At 41.7% G+C, this 25,357-nt stretch overlaps 1 protein-coding gene across 5 annotated transcripts; it reads left to right on the forward strand.

Annotated features, from left to right (window-relative positions):
* Positions 1-2,831: 2,831 nt before the first annotated feature.
* LOC112559328 lies at positions 2,832-24,524 on the forward strand. Of its 5 annotated transcripts, none has more exons than XM_025230462.1 (15): positions 2,832-3,101; positions 4,485-4,740; positions 6,352-6,634; positions 7,482-7,523; positions 8,360-8,478; positions 14,556-14,677; positions 15,054-15,084; positions 16,305-16,677; positions 17,176-17,797; positions 18,473-18,694; positions 20,230-20,386; positions 21,912-21,968; positions 22,259-22,575; positions 23,091-23,213; positions 23,895-24,524. In XM_025230462.1, the coding sequence occupies exons 9-15, from the start codon at positions 17,195-17,197 to the stop codon at positions 24,111-24,113; spliced, it is 1,698 nt and encodes a 565-aa protein (XP_025086247.1). In that variant the 5' UTR covers positions 2,832-3,101; positions 4,485-4,740; positions 6,352-6,634; positions 7,482-7,523; positions 8,360-8,478; positions 14,556-14,677; positions 15,054-15,084; positions 16,305-16,677; positions 17,176-17,194; the 3' UTR covers positions 24,114-24,524. The 5 variants fall into 5 exon arrangements, with proteins under 5 accessions (XP_025086247.1, XP_025086250.1, XP_025086248.1 ...); XM_025230465.1 differs by having other exon boundaries at positions 20,248-20,386; XM_025230464.1 differs by having other exon boundaries at positions 2,834-3,101; positions 17,176-17,779.
* Positions 24,525-25,357: the final 833 nt, after the last annotated feature.

Here is a 25,357-nt window from a genome sequence, read left to right on the forward strand (position 1 = left end):
AACAGAAGTCAGAAAGGCTGAAGAGATCAGACACTGATTATTCGCTGTCTAACGGCTAACCTCGTACAGTTTTTGCGACGACCAGGGGCAATGTAAAGGTCAGCAGAATACAGCATTTGTTGTTTGTGTTTGAGACAGGCTGGCAGAATTCAGGGCCAATTCAAGATAGGATATTTTTAGTCAAAGGTTTCTTTTCTTGAAGCTTTTAGTTCGGCCATCCTGCCACCCACGCCCTTTCGCTAAGACCAGTAGGACAGATTTGGCGAAGAGACACTGGCAGACCCTGCTGATTGGGGAAATCAGTTTGGGAGTGGCAGGGATGGGGTGTTTCACTAAGGCTATATCAACCAGCCACTTAAGCAGATGCCACTTGGAGAAAAAGATCAGAGTGCCCAAGACGAGATCTGAACCAGGTCAGCATTATGAAAATTAATTTTAACACATAGTGATTTTAGACGCATTCCAGAAGGATTAAAATCGGATGTAACAGTACACCGAAAGACAATAAACGATTATGGATAAGAACTAGCAAGATACTTTTAGTTAGATGTGTGAGTTAAAAAGTCATTCATAGTACGATATATGGACGTCTGCAGGATTCTTGGGCTCTTAGGAGGAGGGGACGAATATGTGCAATCATGTTAAAGAAAAAAAAAAAAAAAGGGAGGTGAGTGGAAGAAAAAGTATGGAAGAGAGAAAAAAAAAAAACCCGCCGGGCTGGCTAATCGTGGACATTTACATGAATCTTCCTGCCTGCACATGCTACAACTTTCTTCTGCTCCTTCCAGCCACCCCGTTGGAGCCAGCCGCGGCAGAACTCTTCCTTATGTTGACGAGGGACACAATGGTGTAGGTGGGGTGGAGGACAGTCTGACAAGAACAGAAAGCTTAGCAGCGGACGACTTTCCCGAAGGCCAAAACTCCAGAACTGATTATTAAAATGGGTTGGCAGGGATTGAAAGGCTGTTGAGACCTGCTCGCCATCTCGCTTATGAAAGAATTGTGCAGAAGCCCTATTCAGAGGTAGACGGAGGTACAAGGCAAAGGGGAAAAAGGTAACAGAAAATGAAGACGGCTGGAAGTCGCTCAGCACGGAATCGATTTCAATGATCGCTGACAACCACCAAATAACGGGCCTCCACAGGCTGCGAGTGTCTGGACTTTTTGTGTCGCCTGGTCTGGGTTGGACAGCATCACCTTCACAGACTTTGTAGTGGAACACGGCCACGTGGGCGTGCGGGGAATGCAGGGATGGGGGATCTTAGAGGTTCTTCAAAATATGTTTGGTCTGGGTTGTAAACAAGTCCTACCTGATTGCTTAGATGTACAGATTCACTTGCAACTTTTTTCTGGTCAGCGATGTCACAGTTAGAAAAAAGTAAAATCTCTAAAAAATAACGTGACATGTTGTCTGCCTCCTTCAAATAGTTGACTAATAAAGGCATATAATGAAGGGGCCAGTTCCCGGCTGCATAAATGTTTGAACGATTTTTTTTCCATAAATAAAAATAGTTGCAGGCACATCCCGTGACATCTACAGTCATTTTATGAATGGAAAAGAGTAGGAGCATCCGTGCAGCTCTGCCCGCGGGCTGGTGTGGCTATTGATTCTGGTCATTTCCCAGAGTAAATAGCAGGAGCCCGTCTCTTTCATGCTGTGATGCCTTTCCTTGCGTTTCGAGTTCACATCCCATCAAATTTGTCCTATTCTTTTTTTTTCCAAGCTCCCTTTTTACACGTGCATTCATATTCTACTTTTTCTTAAGCAAAATTTTCTCCTCCTTTGCCAGTGCTCACAGAAATCAGAGGATTCATTTCTTCGAAGTGCATTTCTTCAACAAATCTTTAATAATAATAATCATAATCATGATGATAATCATCATCATTATCATCATTAATCCCAAGTGCTCAGAATTTCATGACGGGCCTGATAATTCACCAGTTCTATTTTTAGAAACTCTGACGTAGGTTGTCGGGACAGTTTTCATCGGCACCGTTACGCGGCTGCCCGCTTTTACTGTTATCTACATTTGCCGTGATTAGTTTCTGAGATATTCAAGAACTGTCCCTTGGGCGGGTTGTCATTGGAAGGACTTCGTGCGAGTTTCTCCATCTTCCGTACTTCCTCTATTATAGAGCTTGGGTCTGTCTCTCTGTCTGTGTGTGTGTCTGTATGTGTGTCTGTGTCTGTGTGTGTGTGTGTGTGTCTGTGTGCGCGTGGGTGGTATGCGTATAATGTAAGAAGGGATGGTGAGGGGGAGACCGTAAAATCTTATGTTGTTCCAAAATACTTCAAGATTAGTTAAACTATTATTAAGTCTTAACGATAAGATTTTTTCTTCTACTTTCGTTTTTTTTTTTTAATGCTGAGAGAGAGACAGAAAATTCTTTCTATTTTGTAAAGGTTCGGCAAGGCTCAGTGAGCTTGGTCTGGCTATGGTACAGCGCTATGTATGTTTTCTGACAACAACAACAACAATAATAATAATAATAATTGGCTGTGACATCAGAGCTTTAGCTGTAGGATTAGGAGATCTTCGTGTTTCTTGAGCACGGCTCTCAGTGGCTTTCCTGGCGGCTTTATGCATAGATGAAGGCATTAAAATCCAACTTAAGCTTATAAAAGGGGTTTCAGACAGGCTGACAAAGACTTACACGCAAACAGAAGCACATAAGACATTTATCACGACAGTCGAGTCAAAGAGAAGTAAGCGCCATGTCGAGTTTTTTTTAGATTTTGTCGGCAAAACAAAACTTGCGACGTCTTTTCTTTGACTATGACGTCAGAAAGTGTGACGTGAGCAAGCTATGAGGTGACGACACGCAGCTCTTGATGAAGGCACAGTCGTCACCTGCTGTGTTGTCATGCCAACAACTACGGCCCAGGATACAGGATCGTGCAAGCCGTCCAGCTATGGGTCATAAATGCCACAACCACAAAGAAAGGGCTATCGACGAAGACTGCTGTCTTTTGAGTGAGGAAAACAGACTTTTGAAGAAGTGTCTGCACCTCTTGAGAGAGAACTCTGCTCTTGAAATATCTACCATTTTGTCTGCGATCATTGCCTTCTGTAATGGGAAATTCCGTAAGAAGTTTGCAGGTAGGTCACTGGGGAGTGAGTAGCCATGTTTTGTAATGGAGGAACAAAGATGTGTGTCATAACAATAGAGACTAGCATTGCATTTACAGCTACACGTATCAACACCCTCACGTTAATATGTAAATTTGAAGATAAGAGAATTTTTCCCCATGTGGACAAAGGAATTTGTCTTGGTCTGGTGAAAAGAGCATGCACCATCTGTACTGCAACAAAATACATACGTTCGTTCACTCACATCCCCTCCCACAAACACTCCCCAGTCCCCACACACTCCCCACACCCACACACTGACTGAAACAGTTGTTGCTGTCACATTCTGCAGTTACTGGAAAGGTTGCATCAGGGGGATACGAATGTAACCTCCATGTCGTCGTCCTTACCTGAGGGAAGATGCTGGAAGAGGCGGCTGGGTGGATACGAAGCATCAAGAGTAATCTCACGGGCTTTCTGTTCGACGGGTTTTGAGAACAGACAAGCAACAGACCGGAATGCCACCCACAAGCCTGGAGGCTGCTTTAACAATAAAATTTTATTGAAGCTGGTAATTCTCCAGAGCGATTGCACTCTTATACCAGACAATTAGAAATACAAAAAGAATGCTTTCGATCAGAGCATGATTGAACCCAGTTCCTGAGACTCGGCAAATTTCCGAGAAAGTCTCATAAAGTGCAGTCGCTGTTAACATTTTTCGGCAATTAATAACGTGTTCGGTTTACAGCTAAAGTTCAAAATTGCCGTCCCAAGAAATTAGAGAGTGACCTACTCGGCAGACTTGCCATTGATGAAAAAAAGGCAGAAGTGCAACTTTCCTTCGCCTTAAATCGATCGCCAGCCCCGTCATTTATCGATCAAATCGTTACTAAACACCAGTCTCTGAACTTCATCCCTGTAAAGCCGTTTCATCGCTTCCGGAAATGAAGCCTGTATTAGTCGTGCTATTAGAGAATTCGACGACATGGACGAACGGATCTGTCGGAAATGCACTCGCTCGTAAATAAAGTGAAAAGAAGAGGAGAGTGAACACAACTTGAGGATCACCAGTAATCAGTACAGTTTTTAGCATGCGCACGAAGCGGGTGCACGCCTTGATTGCAGATGACCCTTCACAAATGAAGCAGTGTGGCGTTGTTAGTGATGGCGGTGCTTGATTTGTCCGATCCTCACCAATACTGAATATTACAGTAGTCTAAAGAGTAGGTGTAGTATGTTTATTTGTAACATCTTATAATTATATCAGGTAGTTTGGATCTCACACAGGGCTGTGTAGATCTTTTTACCCGATGTTTTGAACATTATAAAAGGCCTTGAACCTCCTTTAATGGGGTGCTTTAGACCACCTAGAAGACAATATAACGCATTATAACAGATGTTTTCACCTTACAGCGGACTTTGCGGCTGTCATTGAGAACCATCAGGAGAAGTTTGAGAAGAAAGCATCTGAGCCGACAGTTGACCAATTGGTACAAAACGTCTGCGGTTGTCCGTGCGGACACACGGCAGAGCAACCCGATGAGGAGATGTACGCGGCTTCTAAAAGTGTCTCGCCATCCTGCTGGGAGTTACCCGAGCGGGACTTACCTTTACCAGAGGGCGAGAAGTGGACCCAGACCTACTTCCCAAAGAAACCCCGCTGGCCGCGGTAGGTGAATAAGGCTTCAGGAAGATTTGTTTGTGATGTACTGTTTCCGGTGATGAACTCACCCGAAAAGCTGGCAAAGGAAATGTGGGCTTGGCTATTTTCAGCTAGAGATTCCCTTCTCCCTCACATCTTCGAAAGCTATGTCGTTATGACCTTTCTATTTTATGACTAGCTTTGGGTATGAAGTGATGACGGATAGATCGGTAAGAAAGCTCAGTTCAAGCCAGTCTGTTTCCTCTCCCATCATCATCATCATCCCTCAATCATCAATCATCAATCATCAATCTTCAATCATCAATCATCAATCATCATCAATCATCATCATCATCATCATCATTATCATCATCATCATCATAAGCCTTCCCTAAAAAACAAACACCTGCAGCACAAGCACATTGTCATGACGACACTTGAGGAGATGTGCCACTAAGCCTATACAGATAGCCAAAGGACTATGAAGAATCGCCGCAGAGGAAACATCATGGTGGATCGGTCGAGGCCTTCATCAAAAACGACCTCCCGCCTCACCGGCAGCTGTATGTAAGGTGCGGGCGGCGAAAAGTGGAATCCAAGCAAATAAAAGCTAAGAGAAAGAACTGCCAACTGTTTGCGAAACGTCTGCACATTACATCAGTGCGGCAAAGTGAAACAGCTCACCAATGAGCTAGAAAAATACTTTTGGGGCTGTGGGAGGGCTGATAGCCAGGCTTTGGGGAGACAGGAGCTGATGCAGGCCATAGCGATGAATACCCAGACGCTGACATAAATCAGTGACCGTTACCTTGTCTTAACGAGTCCAAAGTGAAAGCTAAAGGCTAAATCGCCGCTCAGCCAATGTCTTTATTCGTTTAGACCTCGGCTGCAAGACCCAAACGTTCCAAATTCTCCAAGGCCAATTTGGAGGTACATTTTTGCTCTGAAAATGGAGGGATGCGATGTAGACGCCTTCGCTGGTAACATCAAAGAGGTGCTACTGTCAACAGCCGTAGCCACCATAAAAAATGTTAGAGAGGCAGAGGAAGAAGAAATAACCCTGTCACTAATTATATCCTAGCTCTGTGATCAACGAATGGCCTCTAAAAGAGAAAGGAAAAGCAAACCCAAAGCAGGTTCCCAGTACAGAGCTTTAGACTGCAACACGAGGAAGGAGATGCAGTAGTTAGAAAGAACTGAATCAAGGACCAATGCCGGACTAGAAGAAAAAATGGTACAAGATGGCAGCATTAAGGCCTAGCAACTATTGCACAAACTGTCTAAGACAGGTCATCACAGGTCGTGATATGAATATGAATAGATCATCAAATGTCACAACCTGATAGAAAAACATCTACAACACCACCTGGATCTTTCCCACTTGTTTACTGATTTTATAAAGGCATTTGTTGTGGCATATGATGAGAAAACTCAATTCACAGCTCAGTACTACTAGATAATCACGATAGTAATGTTCGTCAAGGATCTATCCTATTCTCTAGCTTGTGCTACTGAATGTTTTTGGAGTAAATGATGCAAGAGACCCTTGCGACAGTCAGTAAGCACCAGTCAAGGGATGTATGTATGAATGATGATGACTGGTGTGTAAGATTTTGATTCTTTTTGTCTTTGTCTTAGCCTCAGTAACCCTATTGGGTATGACACAGTGGGACAATCGGCTCACATTCGCTCTCACCTGAACACGAAAACCCCCATGGTGACTGACATGGAGTTTGACCCTTACTACCTGAAATGTCTGGTGCTGGCGACCTACTACAAGGTTCTGGCCAACGTTAATAGATGGGATGAAATGGACTACTCTATGTATTATCCCACTGTTCAAAAAACACTCTATCGGACAGATAATGCAGCGGCTATGTATGTTCCCACCACGGGCGATATTAGGAGCAAGACTTAGCAGGTAAGCAAGGCAAAGGTTACAGGTAAGTAGGGCAATGGTTGCAGGCAAAACAAGAAAAAAGGTTGATGTACAATTTATAACCCACTAGGGGCAATTAGAACAAAAGTTACCTCTTGTATCCCTACCAATGATCTTGCCACATGTTAACATATACACGAGTATATCCCAACAAGCCGCCTATTCATGACGCACGTGCAAGTCGTAGCTCCGGGGCAGAACGAGGACATCCAGGGCAAGCGTTCGTTGTTACAAAGCAGCGTCGAGACTCTGCGGATGTTGTTTTACTCCTGGGACCGTAGTTATAAAGCAGTGGCAAAGACTTCCCGGGGGTCAAGAGACTTAAAGTGACGTCCAAGGAGTCTGGACATTGCATCGTAAATACGGAGACAAGAAGTTTGTCATTGATTGTCCTAATTCATGCCCGGCCAACGACTCACACTCACTTGATGAATATGGCTCCTGAACTCAAAGCTGCTGCGGTTGAGAGGAAGAAGTGGCTTATTGGAATATATAAGGTTAACTTATCGGCGATGATCGGTGGGATTAAAGGAGGTATGTCTGTATTTTACCAATTGCCTATCATAGTTTCCATTTGTTGTAAATTGAGAACTTGCTCATAGAAGTTTTAAACCATTTACTCTTTACTTTAGTGAATTGATGATGTAACCGCTGACAAGCAAACAAACGAACGGATAGACAAGCAGATAAACAGGACACTAAAGTACAATAACTTCAGCTTTGTTGTTTCTAAGTGCTAAAGTTGCTATCCATGATGAATTGTCAAAGCCACATGAGTGCAAGAAACTATTTTGATCACACCTACTAATCTTCTTTCTTTGGTAAACAGGGGATGGAGGCCCAGGTCGGCAGGTCGCAAGCAATCTACAAGGTGAGAAGTACTTTTATACTGACAATCTTTTTTTAAAAGTTTACCTTCTACGTGCACTTCAGTCTAGTAGTCAAACTTAAAACCACCAGCTTCTTTTCGGGCATCGGCCGCCCCCTCTGATTAATAAGAAAAGAAAACAATCTTTTAGATACTACTAAGTTTTCTACTTACCATGAGTATAACCAGACAAATCCTTATAGTCTGCCAGACGACTATAACGGGACAGAAAAATTAAAGCTAGTGATGCGGATGGACAGACATTGCTGATGTGATGGATCTTATCATGACCTCATCCAGAAGAATCCTTTCATTCTGCCAGATGACTCTAATCCCACAAGACAAGAAAACATTCGAAGCTAGTAATACAAATGGACCTTGTTGCCTTGAAGTTTTAAATAGTAACTACAAGTCAGTAAAAGTCATGACAAATTATTTATGCATAAAATATTTAAAATAATATGATTGCATTAATTAACTGGAAAATATAATTTTAATTAATCCATCATCACCATCAGCATCCACACAAGTATATACGAGTACAGCAAAGATTTGAAAATTGATCAGACGCTGTTATAACCATTTTAGTTTAAATAACAAGAACAAAATTAAAAGATTAAGTTAAAGAGGGTTGGAGCTGCAGACACAATTCTTAGAAAATAAGTCTGCAAACCTACACACAGTTAGAATGAGCACGTCAGTGAGATCCTCGATCACAGAGAGCTGTGAAAATAGCATCATTGTATCAACCGTTTATCAAATCATTCAAAAAATTCAATTTTACACCTTACTCGACCTTTAACACTGTATTGCACTGTTCTTCCTCACGCCCGCTGAAGGTCAGTGTCCAGGCGCTGTCGCCGCAAGAAGATGAACCTTGTTGAAGATGATCTGCATGTATCAGCTTGCCTACGAAGACCTTCACCATGCCAGAGGTAGTTCCCTGAAGGGGTTAAAGGTAAGATGTTGGCATTACACTCTGCTCGTCCCACGGGAATCTTGGCGTATTTAGATGGTCACCCTCAGTCGTAGGCAAGGACCTTACAAAGAACATCGGCAAAAGAAGTCAGGAAAACATGACATCAGAGACATTAAACCTTTGTTTTAGTAAACTGGCCAGATTTATGAAGTTCGAGGGGTTTTGACAAATAATATGCTTTAAACATGATATTCTTAATGTCTCATGACAGAACCGGTTTAGAATATGAACTTGTAGGAGTTTAGGCGATTTGTTTTAGGGATTGAATGAGTATGGCGTAGAAACATAATGTTCTTCTAGTTAACTATTGTCTTTGTTTTGTCTGGTCAGAGGCGTACTCTCTGCTAGTAATTATTCCATGGATAGTCAGATATTGCTGGCAGTCGCATGTGGTGAGAAATGGACTGTGTGCACTCACACGCAGACTTGAAGCACTTGCTGTACAGGATAAAGGCGCTGAGCTTAGGCTTCTTGTGATAGGACGTCATCCTGTCTCCACGCAGGGATACATTACTCCTCCTGGCTTCTTTCATTAATTGTAATCGGTTTTTAAGTATAAAACACCATCCTTACAAGTTATAATTTGACTGGCGATATCTACATTTCGTTTAGTAAAGTAATACAGGAAAGGTTAGGAAGAGCGTACACAAGTAGGATCTAGCGAATGAGGTGAACATTTCAGAGCTGTGTACACGTGAGTGGTCAGTAATGAGGGAAATGACGTAGAATGATCAAACTATTCAAACCCCTGCTCGCAATGCCCTTTCGCAAAAAAACTGAAAGCTGAGCAAGGCCGGGACCTCTCTATAATCACGGGCCCAGGTATACCATCTCTCCCTGCCCCTCCCTCTCGTCAGACCGTCAGTAAAGCAAAATGAAACTTCGAAACAAAGATTCAAAATATGTCGGAGAAAACTTGAGCGTCGGGAGGAAAATAACTCAAGCAGACATGGGAAGAACGGGAATATTGATTTTAGTTTTTCTCATCAAAGTTAGAACGAAATTATGTTACATGAATGTCATCAGAAAAATAGATGTTGGTCACTGTCATAGCAAACTTTGAACCGTTCGCTTGTCGTCTGAAGACGAATTATTTATTACATAATCGCCACTAGAAATATGCTTAATGGGATTAAACCAAGTTAAATGAGTTCGTTTTTAAGCATGGAGTGGGTTACTAAGCCCAAACGAGATTTGTGCGCGACTTACCTGTTGTCCTTTGCGTGACGTCAGCATCAGGCCCACCTTGATGTTATTATAGTAATCGTGCATGCCAAAGCTACCTTTGGACACTTCACGCTTTCTTTTACCTTTGAAAACATTTAATTTTTTTCTGTGACAAATCATAAGATAAAATGGCAAATCCCTAAAAATTCTCTTGTTCCGATTTATGGTGAAATTCAAAACAAAAATATAAAAAAATAAAAATATCAAACCCTATGAAAAGTAAACTAAGTGGATTCCATACTTTGCTACTTTTACTTCATCTGGGGCGCACATCTCGATGTTATCATCGCCACGTCATCGTGTCATGAAACTCGTATGGATGCAAGTTCATCTTCACCGAGCTGTCACATCCTGTCCGGATTACTGCAGCTGTAATCGTCGATCTCCTTGATCGCCTCCTGGACAAACTTCAAAGAGCTGAGAATAATGCCGCTTTCGTAGGCGAGAAGAAGACCTTAAACATTTCTCTTTGAGCTTCACTGGCTGCTACTTCCAGCTGCCATTGATTACTGCACAGCCTTGCCTCAGCATAGCTGTCTTAGCTCCTGACGCCTTGCCCACCTAACCACTCTCCCGTTTGTTGTGTGGCCCTCCTCTCTGTGCCACGTATCAGACGAGAGAAGTTCAGCATATTATTCTTCTTCTTTGAAGGTTTTGATATTCAGCATTAAGACAAACCTCTTAAAAATATCTTTAATGATTAAAAAAAAACTCTTCTGCTTATTCTTGGGTTCTTTATATTCATCCAGATATGTTGTTCATACTTGCATATTCATACAATGAATTTTTTAAATACTTCTGGGAAATATTTTGAGTTAAATCAACATTACAGCGATGACATGTTTTTCCCGACTGTCAACTTTTCACCTCTTTGTTCAGATTCATGTAGACAATGCTGACGCCAGCATTAAAAATGTTTGTATGTTTTGGAGAGATAGATGGTACTCTCAGCTTTTTAGATGAATCAAGTTACATTTCCTGCCATTTTGAGTTTGTAGCGTGTAGTCTTTGCGTGTTTCTACTCCATCGTGAACCCGGACTAGTTAGCCTGATGCTCCGTCATCAGAGACAAACATTGTCACGCAAGGACGCCTGCAGTTTAGGAGGAAGTGAGCCATCTTAGTGTAGCAAGAAATGTTGTAGATAAAATAATTACAACAGAAGTCATCATTTAGATTATTACAGTAATACGGATTTTATATGTTTTGTAAGCCATGAATTTTGTCTCTTTAAGCAAGCAGTGTATTTTGTCAGACTTTTTCCGACCTAAGCATTTATCCATTCATGCTTGCAAGGTTCACGTGAGGAATAGTATCACACGAGGTCTAGTGTCACATGACTTTGCTCGTTTGCTCTCTGTGCATTTGTACAGGTTAACACACGCGTATACTTTACACACACTCATAGCTTTGTGTAGTCTGGACAGTGTCAAAAGAATTACAGGAAGAGGGAAAGGTTCACGACCTTTGAACCTACAGGAAGCACAAGGGCAGGACACGCCAAGCTTCAAACGTTGGCCAATAATCAATTACTGTACATAAGAGCCAGACCTTTGGCTCTGACATCAGCAGCAGGGTCTGCAAGATCCGTGTATCGAACAGGGTAATGAGGTGAATCTGGTGAATCCCACACCACAATGTCTGCTGTTGTGTGGCCGAGCGGCGGGGGATCAGATTCCAAAGGCTTCCATTCAAAGAGCATACATATCGACAATTCAAACTATTTTCCGGTCTGTTCTTCAAATCCCAATTGAAGAATGATTCTTGGGTTGGTTTGATGATGTGCCCCGATGTGTGAAATAAGGGTTAATTACAGGTAGAATGTAGTCCTAAATGCCTTTCGACCTTTAAAGGTAGGGGATTGTGCGCAGACAGAGAGACACGATCGTCTGTCATTATCTTCCCGTCCCTGTACGAGACATCCAGCTTTGATTAGAAAACTTAAATAAATAAAATATACTAATAAATTGTTATTTTACGGTACAAATATCTAAGACAGGTGACATGAGCTCCAGGTGACACGTAAAAATAGAAGACGAATGGCACGTGTGGCCACACATCAGCTGTAACTTGGACCCAACAGTGCTCCACACCTGTGCGTGTTTCCTATCTCCACTCTACAATTGAGTAATTATTGCAGAAACCTACATATGCCTCCTCTGTTATTGCACTCTGCCCCTTGTGTTAACCTTCGGTCCTTAATGAAATCAGAGCTACTTAGTGAAAAAAAGACAGCTTGCTGGTGAGGGTCGCCGTTGTTCATTATTCTCACCGTAACCACTGATCCTACACACAGTTTAACAATTTAAATATAAATAGGGTTAAAATATTAACTGATGTTTGTAGAACTTCTCTTTAAGACAAGGGTAGACGAGAGTATTGGGGACAATAACAAAAGGATGCTGTTTGTAAATAAGGTCCTGTTTCAGCCTCTTCTCATCATGACAATAAACGTGAAGTCACCAGATGGTTTCTACATGGAGTCTGCAAGTCGCTTGTCATTTCCGTTGGCAGATATTTGTTGCCGCTGGTTCAGTCCTGGCTCTCGTGGACTGTAAAGTTAGAAGATTAGTCTGGCTGTCTCATGGCCCACACCATTCCTTGCACTTAATGACTAATTCCTTTCGGTGTGATGGACTTGAGTTCTAGGCTACTCGGTCCGCCAGAAACCTATCTGTAAATCACCTGGAGCAATAGTAACTAACCACAGACATTCCAGAGCTGATGAATTTGAAATGACATTAGACTGTGACTGGATTGCCTCTAATTTCCACCTTTAGAAATTTGATTTGTAGATTGTATGACATTCTTTGTGGTTGGTTCTGTGCATTGCGATCGACTACACTAAGGAAGAGTTGCAATCAGAGAAAGTTTAAATGTTCAGACAAGTTTATTATCTGTAGTAATTTCCTTCTCATTGATACGAGCTTAACCATATTTATCCATATATACAGGATAAATAAGTTTTTCTTAATTTAAAAACCTCCCCGATTTGTGACAATAATATCAATGTATTTTACAATATTTGTAGACGGAACGTAACTATCCCTTGATTAACGTAAAAACGTAGTGAGTCAAGGTGTCGTGTTGTTAGCTCTGTATCTGGAGAACAAAACACGGACTTTTTTAATCACTAGGATGAAGGGTGCCTTATCACGAAGATTACAAAGTCTTTCTCTTTCTTTCATCCCAGTCATCGCAGAATCCGGGATGGTCGCGGGTTCAGTTGTTAAAAAAAGTTCGCTTCTAAAATGAAATTAAAAAAAATCAGGGTCGAACTGCTGACAACTACACTCTGTTTGAGCTCCACCACGAAACCAGATAAAACTTAGCAGGACTTTCCAGAACCTGACATTGATTTCCCCAAACCTGGTTGATTGATTTCCCAGAACCTTACATTGATATCCCAGAGTAAAATGTAAGCGCGTGTCTGAAAACTGCGGAGTGAGTGTTCGGCAACCGTGTTTTGAACTGGTAAGACTGGGACGTGTCATGTTAGCGTTCAACGAAAAGAAACCAACCAACCAACCAACCAACCAACCAACCAACCAACCAACCAACCAACACCCCCCCCCCCTACCTACCTACCTTTATCACACCATTTTCTCCTTATCCACGCATGTCGCTAGAATTCTACAGTCAAGACATCTGTTCCAGCTGTTTTGATAATTAGGGATTTGAAAGCATCTACAATTTCTTCTTTTAAGTGTTTCGTCTTTTTAACTTTGAATTGCTAACAATATCTTTCATTGTAAGGTATTGTATTTTTTCTAAGCGTAAGTACTTCTGTCCAGCATTGTTGCCCTCTTCTTGAATAAAAACGCAGCAGTTAAGCCATTGCACATCAAGACATTAGACAGAGCTGAGGGATTTGATAGTTTTAATGGTTTTCCAAAAGAGTTTAGAATGATTTTTTTATGTCTCACTAGCGAATGTTCATGCTCTTCTGCTTTCTTACAAAGTAAAAAAATGTCAAAAAGTTTCTTAGAAAGAATCAACTTTTTTGTAGGTACTTGATTCTGTCCTCATCCCAATGTGATGTCCAGATTTTTTCATTGTCTTCAGTGTCTTGCGCAACAGTTTTCTCCGTTCTCTACAGTTAGCATGATGCCACACTGCAGGGATCTTCGCTATCTCATCCCTAAAATATTTTAAGCACGCTTACTATTCTCATCGTAAATTTTTGATGACATGGAGAGAATGTTAATGATGATGATGATAATAGTCTCTGCCAGTTAGGCGAAGGGACATCACTCTATCACTCATTGTCTCATATCTAGCCTTAGAAATGAGGTGAAACTATGTTATACACAGTACAGTACAGACCTATACCTTCAGGATTCCCATATTTCAAGTAAGAACTGTACATAAGTTCCAACAAGGATGGACACACGGCCTGACGCATGTCTGTACCTCTCTGTATACATGTTTGTGCAAAAGAATAGCTTTGAATACGATTAGTATATGCAAATATAATTTGTATCGTCGTATTTTATCTCTGATGACACTGGCACACTCACAGATTACAAAGTTTTCAAGCTTGCTGTACAATGTTGTAATATGTCCCAATTGGCTCTGCGTAGTAGATTTTTGCTTCAGTTGGAACGACCGTTTAAAATCTTAGACTAGGTAAAATAAACGTGAACACCTCTCACGCCTTGAAGCCAAATACCCACCACCTTGTTGTACACGAAATAAGTCTTCCTGTCCAATTTGGTCTGGGTGTGAGCAGGTTTTAACAACACCTACAAACAAACATACACAGAGTCATACTCTATTTATCACATGAAGGTTCCTATGGATTTTCATTGCACAGATTTCTTTGTCCAGGGCGACCATCATGTAGGTTTCAACTACCAGAAACATGTATGTACATGTTGTGGAAATGTCACTCAGACCTATAGTCCTTGCCGCAGGAATTCCCGTGAAGGAGATTCATCGGCCGTCTGCAGGTAATCTCAGTCAACGTCCACATGTTGTGACCAGTGGCGTGAAGTCAGGGCAACGGCAATCGCCACAAATCCCTTGAATCCGTTTGTCTTCCAGTGTGGGAACGACTTATTGGGGATACACTTCTTTATCAAGTGTTTTCTTTTTTTTCCCATAATTTAGATGTTAAGTCTGTAGTCGAGTTGAAGTTTTGCATGCATGTTCATTTTTAGCAACAGAGAAACTTTTATGGTTCAGACTTTATGTCGTGTAGGAAGGATGAAGTTTAGTTCAGAAAATTTGTGTTTGTTAGACCATAGTATGTTTCTTTAAAATTTTCGATTTATCAGATCATTCTAAGAATTTGTTGATTATTTTTTTCTTTTGCTTTGTTTCCAGTGATAGAGGAATGTCGACATTTGGTGTAAGAGTAAGTGACTTTGTTTCTTATGAACTCACTTTGTTTATACATCTATTAAGTATATCCTTCTAATCAAGTATTCGGTTTTATGTAGTTTGTTTATCTGTAAGATGGTTTTTCATATTTTAATTTTAATTTAATATGTCAAATGTATTACAAATGAAAGATCCGATTATTTTTCTGCTTACGCTGAATACATCAAGATGCGGACTGCATCGGCGTGTTTTCTTTTACGTTTATTTTCTATTTATTTGTAAATTGCATTTTGCTTGCGGATTTGAGATCGCAAGTGATGATTTCTGTCATGAACATCTCAAACTCAGTTTTAGTACCGAAAGCACTAACTTAGAGCCATGCAAATCATTGTATTATGCTGAGGAGAGGTTCAAGTAGTCTAGGCGTTCGCGCACTCGACTGCAGAATGTAAAATCGTCGTCATCGTCATCCTCATCGTCATCGTCATCATCCCTGGACTGGTACTAGCTGATCACCAGTTAAGCTGACCCGCTGGTGCCGATCGTTGGGAGGGTGGGGTAAGCTGGGTAGATGCGGCGTCTGACAGCATCATCCCATTAGGTCGGTCTTGGGCGATGGTGACCGGGTCCACCATGGATACCCAGTTCATTTCTTCACGTGCACCGTCCAGTTCTTTTTCTGTCCTCCTTGTGTGTGTCGTGCCGGGTGCATGGCCGAGTCACACCAGCTCGCCCCGCTTCACTTTTTGCGGGAAGGGTTTGTTTGGTGGCGAGGAGGATGGCGACCTCACTCCGTACAAAGTCGTTGGTTTTGTAGCTGATGTAGGAGATTCAGATCACCTTTCTTAGAGACTTGGCTTCAAATGTCTACGTTTATGTTTAGGTATCATCAAGAGAGTTGACGTCTTGCAACAGTACAGCAGGCTGGAGAAAGGATGCCTGTCTGAGTGACTTCACATCAGTTAAACAGAAACATTAATCTAAAATCTCAACCCGTTATCTCGCCGACAGCGCACTTGCCACACTATGTTCAGAACGGATTTTCCCCAAAGCCACCTTTATTTATGAACCACATAAACTCTTTAAGTCGCCGACCTCACCTCTCGCCCAATATTTGTCTGACAGACGACGAAAAGATAACCGTACAGACCCGGCAAGAAGCCCAGCGTGGTAGAAAAAAATGTCGCGACCAGTCCTGGGCAAACCTGAGTTTATCAATGTCGCATCTCAGCTTCTTTTGTCTCTTGGTTGCAGAAAGATATCAAACCCATCTTAGAGCGAGTTATAAAGAACGTGGAGTTCATCAATGGCGAGACTCCGGTGCCAGAGAACGTGAAGTCACTGTCGATATCACATGAGCGCACGTCACGCGTGTCACGCGATGAGGCGTCAAGGACCCCGAGCCCAGTGAGACAAATGAGACAAATGGGACAACTGGGACCAATGGGACCAATAGGACAAATGAGACAAATGAGACAAATGACGAAGAAAACACGGAACAGACCAGAAGGTCATCGTCTGAAAAGCCGCCACTCTCCCAGGAAACCAGCGAGGCGACTGCAGAAACAGAACAGACATCTACCTCCAATAACAACCCTCAAGATTTCTCCACCAGTAGTTGCTGCAGGTGTGTATCTGTAGTCAGATTCTTACCTTCTTTAACGGACACACAATTAATGGACACACAAACGACTTCAGCTAACAGCATATCGCCACCGCCATGAGAGAAGTGGCAGAAAGGGTTCAGAATTGTGTGACATTGGTCGTCTGCTTTGATACCCTGAAACTTCGGATAAAAATGGATGAATTTCTGCTGAGGTTTGGAAATGTTTTATACAACCGTTACGTAAAAACATTTCTACAAAACGGTTATATGGAACTTTTCTAATCTGTCATAAGATCATCCTTTATCTATTTCCGGCTATAGCTTTACGTTTGTAAAACAAATGTATACTACTGAGCAGTGGAGCACTTTGTTCATAAGTAAAGCTGAATATTGTGAGCTGGATATTGGGAATTGCTGTGATCGTGTTTTACAAAGATTAACGTTACACTTGCAACTTCATGCTTATGAAGGCGATAAAGAATACGATGTAAACACCGACCACGTTCTGTGTGCTAACAGGACGGACTCAAGGGAAACGATGCATGGGTACGCCACTATTGACCCTTTGTACGCTCAGGGTAAACGGAGCTTCCGCTCCCCCGAATTGGTAGTCGCTCGGTCGTACCGAAGTTGGAACCCTCCGAAGCCATCCCCGGTATTGCACAGAAATAGCCGCTCTGACCATTGGCTTTTACGTGCGTATGGCAACAGTCAGAGGGCAGTGTCTGCATCGCCACCAACCCGCGGGGACCCCGATGCCAGACCCCCGTACGGCCATGGCAAACGATCGGAAGAGTCGACGCCAAGAGGCAGGATGGGAACACGCAAAGCGGTAAGGGACACGCCCAGAGAAGGAAAGAACATGCCCAGATGGGGGAAGGATTTGTCAAATGTGGAGGAGGAACCGCTCAGAGAGGGAAGAGAAGAAAGGCCACGTGACTTGCGGCATTTTTACCAATCATCATCGGTCGACGATAGATTTGAACCTCAAGCTTTTAGCAGCCCGTTTGTGGACACTTTGGATCCGCAAACTTCTTTTGTGGAAACTAACTACGGCAACGAAGTCGACAGGAACTCATCGTTGACTAGCCCGACCCTTGACCGCGAAGTGCCAGAGAAAGAAGTAAGCTATGAGTCCAGGGTAAGTAATGCTAAAGCAAAACGCTCCCACGACGACGACGACGACGATGAACACCACCACAACAAAAACAGCAACAAAATCTCACAGCCAAAAAAGAATAAGATAAAAAGAGTATAACTAAAGCGTTCGTAGTAGAACAACAAAACGATTCCCCCAAAAACAAAACAAAAAAGAATGAGGCGAAGAAGGAAAATAAAGTACAACATAACAAACACCCAAAGAACAAGAAAAAGCAAGAAAAACAGAACAAAAATCCAAAGAAACGCAAAAAAACCAGAAGAATAAAATCTGAGACGATGAACAAAAAGATGAAGACGTCTTTAGACACAGACTTGTGAAAAATACTCACCTCACGCGAAAACATCATCAGTCACGTTTTCCATGTCTTATTATTTCTACCTGTCTTCTACATATTTTTGGTATCAACTCTTAAGGTATCCTATAAACTATCTGTAAATACCTCTATATACACTTTTCTCTTAGCGCGATTGATAAAAAAGATCATTTTTAATAATAGTTTTTCTTTGCTTTGGCGCCTTTATATCTTGATGATATGAATAGTGTCTTGGAAATTATTTCGCTTGTAATGGTGTGACTGGAGACGACAGCTAGAAATTATCAGCACACATAGTTTGTGGATACAGCGGTAACCAGTAATGTTACAAATTGTTACAGACTTGCCTGAAGTCTCCGCACATCTTCGCTGCAGCCACTCAGCCCGGAGGTGCCGGCATGATTATCTGTCGCACTGAGTATTTGCAGTCGGGACCCAAGGGTGAGACTGCGTTAGACCAAAAGTCATCAGCTCCAGTTCCAGACATGGATTTTCCAGACAGAAACTATGTTTCTGCGAAACTTCCGGTGTCTTCTCGCTCCCGTCATGGGGAGGACGGTCAGGTGATCTGCTTTTTTTCCCTTCGATTCACCATTGAACGTCAGCAGTCTGAGGATAATGAGAGGTTACTTCCTCTGGGTCCACTTCCCTCTAGGAAAGGTTGCCGAGATTTAACTGACTGCACACGAGACACACACACACATAACACTTTTTTTTCACCAAGTTGTGGAAGGAACTTTCTTCAACCCTAACCTTTGAAAATCCTAATCATCCTGAGGAAAGTAGAAACATAAGTGTTAAGACACACAGCGCGCGTTTCAGCATAATATATTATGTCGAGCTAATGATTATATGAAAGGTATAGTGGGTAGCACTTTTTCAGATAGCTTGAGCTTGGTGAAAATTAATTTTTCCAAAATGCCTCCCTAATCATCCTAAAAAATATTAACCCTCCGTTCTGGCGATGTCCAAGTATTTATATTTCTGATGTTTGTGTTCTTGATCCCTGTCTGTGCATGATAGTATTTTGGAGGAATGTATTTCGACAACGGATTGTGTTAATCATTATTTTGAGAAATATTATTTTGTACCAATCTTTAACCCCGCTATTGGAAACAATATTGAATGACACTAGATCTTTAAGAAGTCATCTGTGTGTGCCTGAAGAAAAAACTCATTTGCGGTTGTAAGGCGTCGCTAATTTGCAGTAAAAGGAGTCAGACTGTAGTCAGTCGGAAGTTAAGGGTAGGATCCAACGACATCTGTGACCCATGTTTTGATGAGAATTAACACCCATTCCAGACAATGTACAGACAATTTAACACACGATACCTTCAAGCTGACGAGGACTGATTGCAGTACATTATAGTTCCCTGCAACCAAGGGTCCTGTCAATGCAATATAAGGAATTAACCTGGAACAGTTCAGTCTTAAGGAAAAGATTTTAATATCTTTGACTACTTCTATCCCGTGCTACTAAAAATGCTTGTCTATATTGTGTAATTGATTTAAAAGGAGATGAAACGTTGAAGTTGAAGCTTTACTTTTTGTGACTTGTTGCCTCGACCCACACAAGGTATTAGAGTCACGTGACACGATCTTAACAGTACGACAGGAGGACGGCTTTACATTCGAGTGATGTACAAAAACAAAACTCGTCATGAAGACATTACTTTTTTAAAACTTCTGAGAAGACTTGTCTTTGCACCAGAGAATGTAAGAACAGTGGAGCCGGAAAGGGACTTAAGTTAATGTTGTGAGAAGACTGCATCCTCTAGTCTCCTGACGCAAATATATCTACTCCAGCGCCGCTAGAGAATCCCCAAGGCTTTGCGTGGGTGTCCGACACTCGTTCTTATTTGACACCGGAAGTAAAAAAGCTCAACAAAGATTAGGTGCCAGAGAGAGAGAGTCAAAGACAGGACAAAGACACACAGAGATTACCGCAATGGATATTTGAAACAAAAAAGAAAGAAAAAATGATCAGGGCCATCAGACTGGTAAAACTGAAGAATTTTGAGCTTTGTCCTGGCTCAGCAGTAGTTGTATTTATGTATTTTCCGGGGGCTGATTTGTTTTTGTTTTTCTTTTAACCAAGGGACTGAAATCTTTGCAGCCTGCTGTCTACGTCCCTCGTGCACATGATGGTAGTCCGTTATCTCTCTACGAAGAGAAGGAGGAAGGTAGAGCTGACAGCGATGACAATTCCGTTTGTTCCAGTCGTGTCTCTTCAAGACATCAAGACCAGACATTTGGTAATGTTTACTTCCATGTCCGGGACAACCAGCTCTTGACCTGTTACATATTTTTTTCAGCTTAAACATACTTTTTCTTTAATACTTTAATTATTTTTTATACTTTTAATAATTCCCCAGCTTTTATATTTAACTGTTGGTTCAGTCAGTTAATGTCTGACATTATTTAAACAGATGGGGATGGGAAATAAAGAGGAGAGAGCGTACACAACTTTATTAATTCTCTCTTTCCATTTTGTGATACTATTTTGCGTTTCTAAGTTTGTATGTATTCCTAGCAGCTTTTCATAGAGGCATAGGATGGAAATTTATTGAAAAGAAATACATGCAGACGAAAAAATGTGCTTGTAGATTTACAAATGTTATTCTGATATCACTTATTTCTAACATCTCTGATTGTATTAAAAACTGACTGGAAACATTGAGATGTCTACCACTTCGTCACCGACGTGGACCCGTGATTATAAAGCAAACCTTCATGAATATTCATGTATCTGTTTCCCTATGCTCGTTACCTTCAACCCTCCCCCATCACTGGCCCTATACTGGAGCCCGATATTACGACGATGCTGGAAATGTGAAGTCAATTTAAACTGGACCAGCATCATGGACGCTCATGTCAGGACAGAGTCACAGTCAAGTCTCTGTCCTGAAAAGATGTCTTAAGTTTGGACTTTAAGGTGGAAACAGAATCGGAGTGACAGAGGCTGATGGAGAATCTGTTGATAGGGCTTGGTAGTAGAAAGACCTCTGTCCATACATCTTTGTCTTAGTGGGACTCGAAGAAGCTTGGTGAAGATGAGTAAAGAGGTCGAGCAGGCGTATAGATGGGATAGACTTAATGAGAACTGGTGCCAGAAACAGTAAAGTGAAAAGTTTGCAGACTATATGATCCACGACTGACAGCCAGTGAAAAGAGCAAATGATAGTTGATACATGTTCACATCTAGATGGTCTACAGATGAATCGAGCAGCGTTATTCTGGATCCTTTGAAGTCTGTCAAGATTAGTATCAATATTGGTGCTATGATAGTCCGTGTTGGCCTTCCATCTTAATACAATCGTCTGAAGGTCTTACTGGCTCAATAAAAAGCTAAAGGTCGCCACCTAACTTTTTCAGGTCGTTGGGATTTCAGTGTATCCGTTATTTCCTCTTATATTCCTGGATCATTTATTGTATCAAAGCTGTTCAGTAAAGACCATGGTTTTGAAACTTTACTTCCGATCATATCACTTCAAGTGGTTCTGATTATCTTCTGTGTTGGCTTGCTTTCTTGTCTTTCCCAACACTTTCTGTCTGCACGTGCACTTCATCTTTGCCAGTACAGTTCTGCTGCTTTGTATGATAAATAAATTCACTAACCCCGATTTTTCTATGTCAATAAAAAAAAAGCACCTTCTTGTCGGACTACTAACTACAGACTTTGCTCATAATATTTCAGTTTCCTCTTTTCTCTTATTGCCCCTCCCAAGAATTTTCAGCGCAGAGTCACAAACGTTTTGCTACGTCTGTCTTCAAATTTAGGTGGACAGTCAACCTCTGCCAGTACCAAGATATTCCGCACGTCGTTTGAACTCGTGGGTGAGTTCATGCACTTTGCCACACGGACGAGCGTACGAACGTTCCACATACTCATGTTACACATCATTAGCATTAGATTTGTCTTCAAATTCTGATACTTCCGGCCTACATGTGTATTGTTGCGCTCTGAACGGGTGTGGCAACTACAGTGAATATAGACAAGCTGAAGAAGACGAAGAACTGTCCTCTGTTCTTTCATTGTCTGTCTTCTGTCTTTTCACATCCATCGTCTGCTCATTACTTAGTAGAGATAAAGAAGAAATTGTAAGCAGTTCCCTATGCGTGTTTAGGTCGTTCCTCGGACCTAAACTTGGCGAAACCTCGCTCGGTCACCCCTATGGGCGTCGTGAAACAAGCGTGGACGGCTTCCTCGTCCAGCCACATTACCGTTGCTTCCACTTCCGCCGTGCAGCTCATCCCACCTGCGCTGATGACGACAGGCAAGAATATCGTGGGCGAGATAGCCTTCCAGCTGGAAAGGAGGATACTGGACTACGTCTTCGCCAACCACCTGCCTGCGGTCGAGCTTGAAAGCAGCGGGATGGCGCGCAAGCGTCGTTTCTATGGTTACACCGTCAACAACATCGGGGAAATGATCAACCGCGAAGTAAGATGATGAGACAACTTATTTTTAGCTACCTGAAGCAGGGAACGTGACCTAGTCATTAGTGTGAACAAATGCACAATGTTTAATATTTTTAAACTCTTCAGTACTTCGTTTTAGTAACGTTTAAAGGACGGGTGGGGTGCCGATACTATTGGGCTCAGTGGGAGATACTATTTCCCAAAATTTGGTTCAGTTCTTCCTTGGGATCCCTAGATACGCGTACAAACATCAACGTAGAAAGAGGTAACAGTCGTGATGCCACGTTTGTATACAGATCAGTAACATATGGTCTCACCTCTCTTCACTGGCTGAGGCCATTATGTAGTAAATGTCTCTATGTACAGTCCTGACGTCTGTTGTTACATTGACATTACCAACTATTTCACAAAGGCTTTTAAGAATTACCTGTTACAGAAATCTCATCTTTGCTTGTTTGTTGGAGCTTTTGTTGATGGCATTCACCCACACTCAGTGAGCTCCGTCTTAAGGCATGTACTGAAACGACTTGATCGCAGGCTCTTTCTGGAGATTACTACAGCAAAGGAACAGAGCGCATGCTCAGAGAACGCCTGAGGACTCTGCTCGACATCTTGACCCCGCTGGGTTACGATCTGACCGACCACGCCCGTTTTTCTCAGGTAATTTCTTACCGAGGCGGTGATGGCAAGGTGTAAGTACTTATTAAATCTGTTCGTACGATTAGATACTGACGTTCCTAATAGTTTTCGCTCAAATATTCGAGCTGCAAAACAATCATTTAGTTACAACAGTGTCTTCAGCACAACTCGAATAATACAAGGAAACGTTCCTGGTGGGACTTCATCGAGACCCTAGGGTTTGAGCTTTCATTGTTGGTCTCCTGAGTGCGGACCTCGAAACACGGGCACCATGGATCTGAGGATCATGCCGTATAATTTCAAATTTAAGCGCAGCGAGGAAGAGCTCAACTGTAGGGAATTAGTTGTCTTTCTTGTCAAATGATTCCTCCAGTGTCATCAGTTAGGGTCACTTTGTTTTCCTTGGCGAAAGAGTAAAACTTTTCATAGAAGCATCAAACAACTGACTTGCAGCTATGTTTTAAATATTATTGTAAGTCAAAGGTTCGTTTTAAAAATTTAGAACAGAACGATTCAGGGAGTCAGTATATATATTTAATTAAGCTAAACTTTTCATTTCACTTAGCTTTTCCCCTAAAGCTGAAGTCTGAGAAAGAAATATTAACTTAGACGGTAGACATGAACTATTATATAAAGCTTGAGATTACTGACGAAAACTCTTATTTTTCTTTCTTTCTAATTATCGTTTTAAATTATGCGCAGGACATCATCAACAAGTACGGGCTTCTTTCTCATATACCAGTTACCAATCCTGGAGACCCGGAAACGGAAGTTGGAATCAACGGTGTGGAGGTGGAGCATCTCCAAAATGCCATCGTGTGCATGGCGGATACAGAAGCAGAGCGCAGCAACCTGCTGCTCATCCTCGACTGCCTGAGGATGCTGGCCATCGAAGATGGTCGACCGCTCTTTGTGTGGTGAAATCCAGACATTACTCGTGTAGCAAGCAAACTTCATTCTCCTTTTCAGTTCTTTAAAATTTATCTTTTAAAAAAATGAGATACCAGGGTTTCTTTACCACACGTGAACTTTTGAGAAAACTTTTATGTCCGAATCATTCGAACTACTATAAACCGAATGTTTTAGTCGGACATTTTTTTAAAACTACAGATTAATGAGCAGTAGCAGCTGAGCCTTCACTAATATCTACATCTGAGCTCAGACAACAACTTTAGAGTCTGAAAGTTAAAAAAAAAAAAAAGAGAAAACTTTAAAACAACTTTTGTTCAAAGAACATACATTCCTGCAGGTGCCACCCGATTAACCCTGTATTCCCATGGGGAAGATATTCATAATTACTACTGAATAAAGAAGTTTCCTGACATCCCCGAATCAAAGACAAATAATTATTTTAAATATTTTGATCTGTCTTTGTGACGTCCATATATTTTGTCCTTTTTAAGCTGTAGGGATGAAAGGCTATGGATCAAGCTAATAAAAACTGGATGAGCATGGGAAGTTCAAGAATTATTCATAAACTACTGAAATTTGTGGAAAGGTTAAAAAAAAGCAACTGTGCCGTGGAAAGAAACGAGTTCCTTTTTTGAAAAGTGAAAGGTCATAAAAAGTAAGGAAGGTAATTCATTTGCGTGGAACAGTCTCGAATGATCCAGAAATAAGCGCATAAGAAAATAGCTCTTGCCTTAGAATAAAAAGAAAATCCTGAAGCCCCGCCATCTTTCATTAACATCGTTGAAATCGTGAATAAAGACGGTTATTGCTCTCTGAGGTGAACAGGGCGAACGCAAAAGGAGATAAAATAATGAAAGGTCGAGAGACATCAGCACAGGAAGAAAGAAAGTGTTTCGGAAGTGACAGCTGTCAGTAAGGGGTGGAGTGAGAATGTTTAACGAGACCTTTCTCGGAAAGAACTGGCAATATGCAGATTCTATGGCAGATACATTGGCCTCCTCGTATCAAGAGACTTCGAAACAACCGCCATCTTACATAATAAACAAAAGAAGTGACATAAAATAGGTTCCAGACATTGAGAACCCAGAAAATTCATTTCAGGACAGTTTCTATGAATTAATAATGGACATTTTTGTAATCTCAAAGATACATCAAGAGGTGTAGCTCGTGGGGTGGGTGGTGAAGGGGAAGGTACAGAAAAAAGTGAAGGAGGGGACATGAAATCAGAGTGAACATCAGATTTGTGCTAAACA

This window comes from Pomacea canaliculata, linkage group LG3, assembly GCF_003073045.1.
Source record: "Pomacea canaliculata isolate SZHN2017 linkage group LG3, ASM307304v1, whole genome shotgun sequence".
Classification (NCBI taxonomy): domain Eukaryota; kingdom Metazoa; phylum Mollusca; class Gastropoda; order Architaenioglossa; family Ampullariidae; genus Pomacea; species Pomacea canaliculata.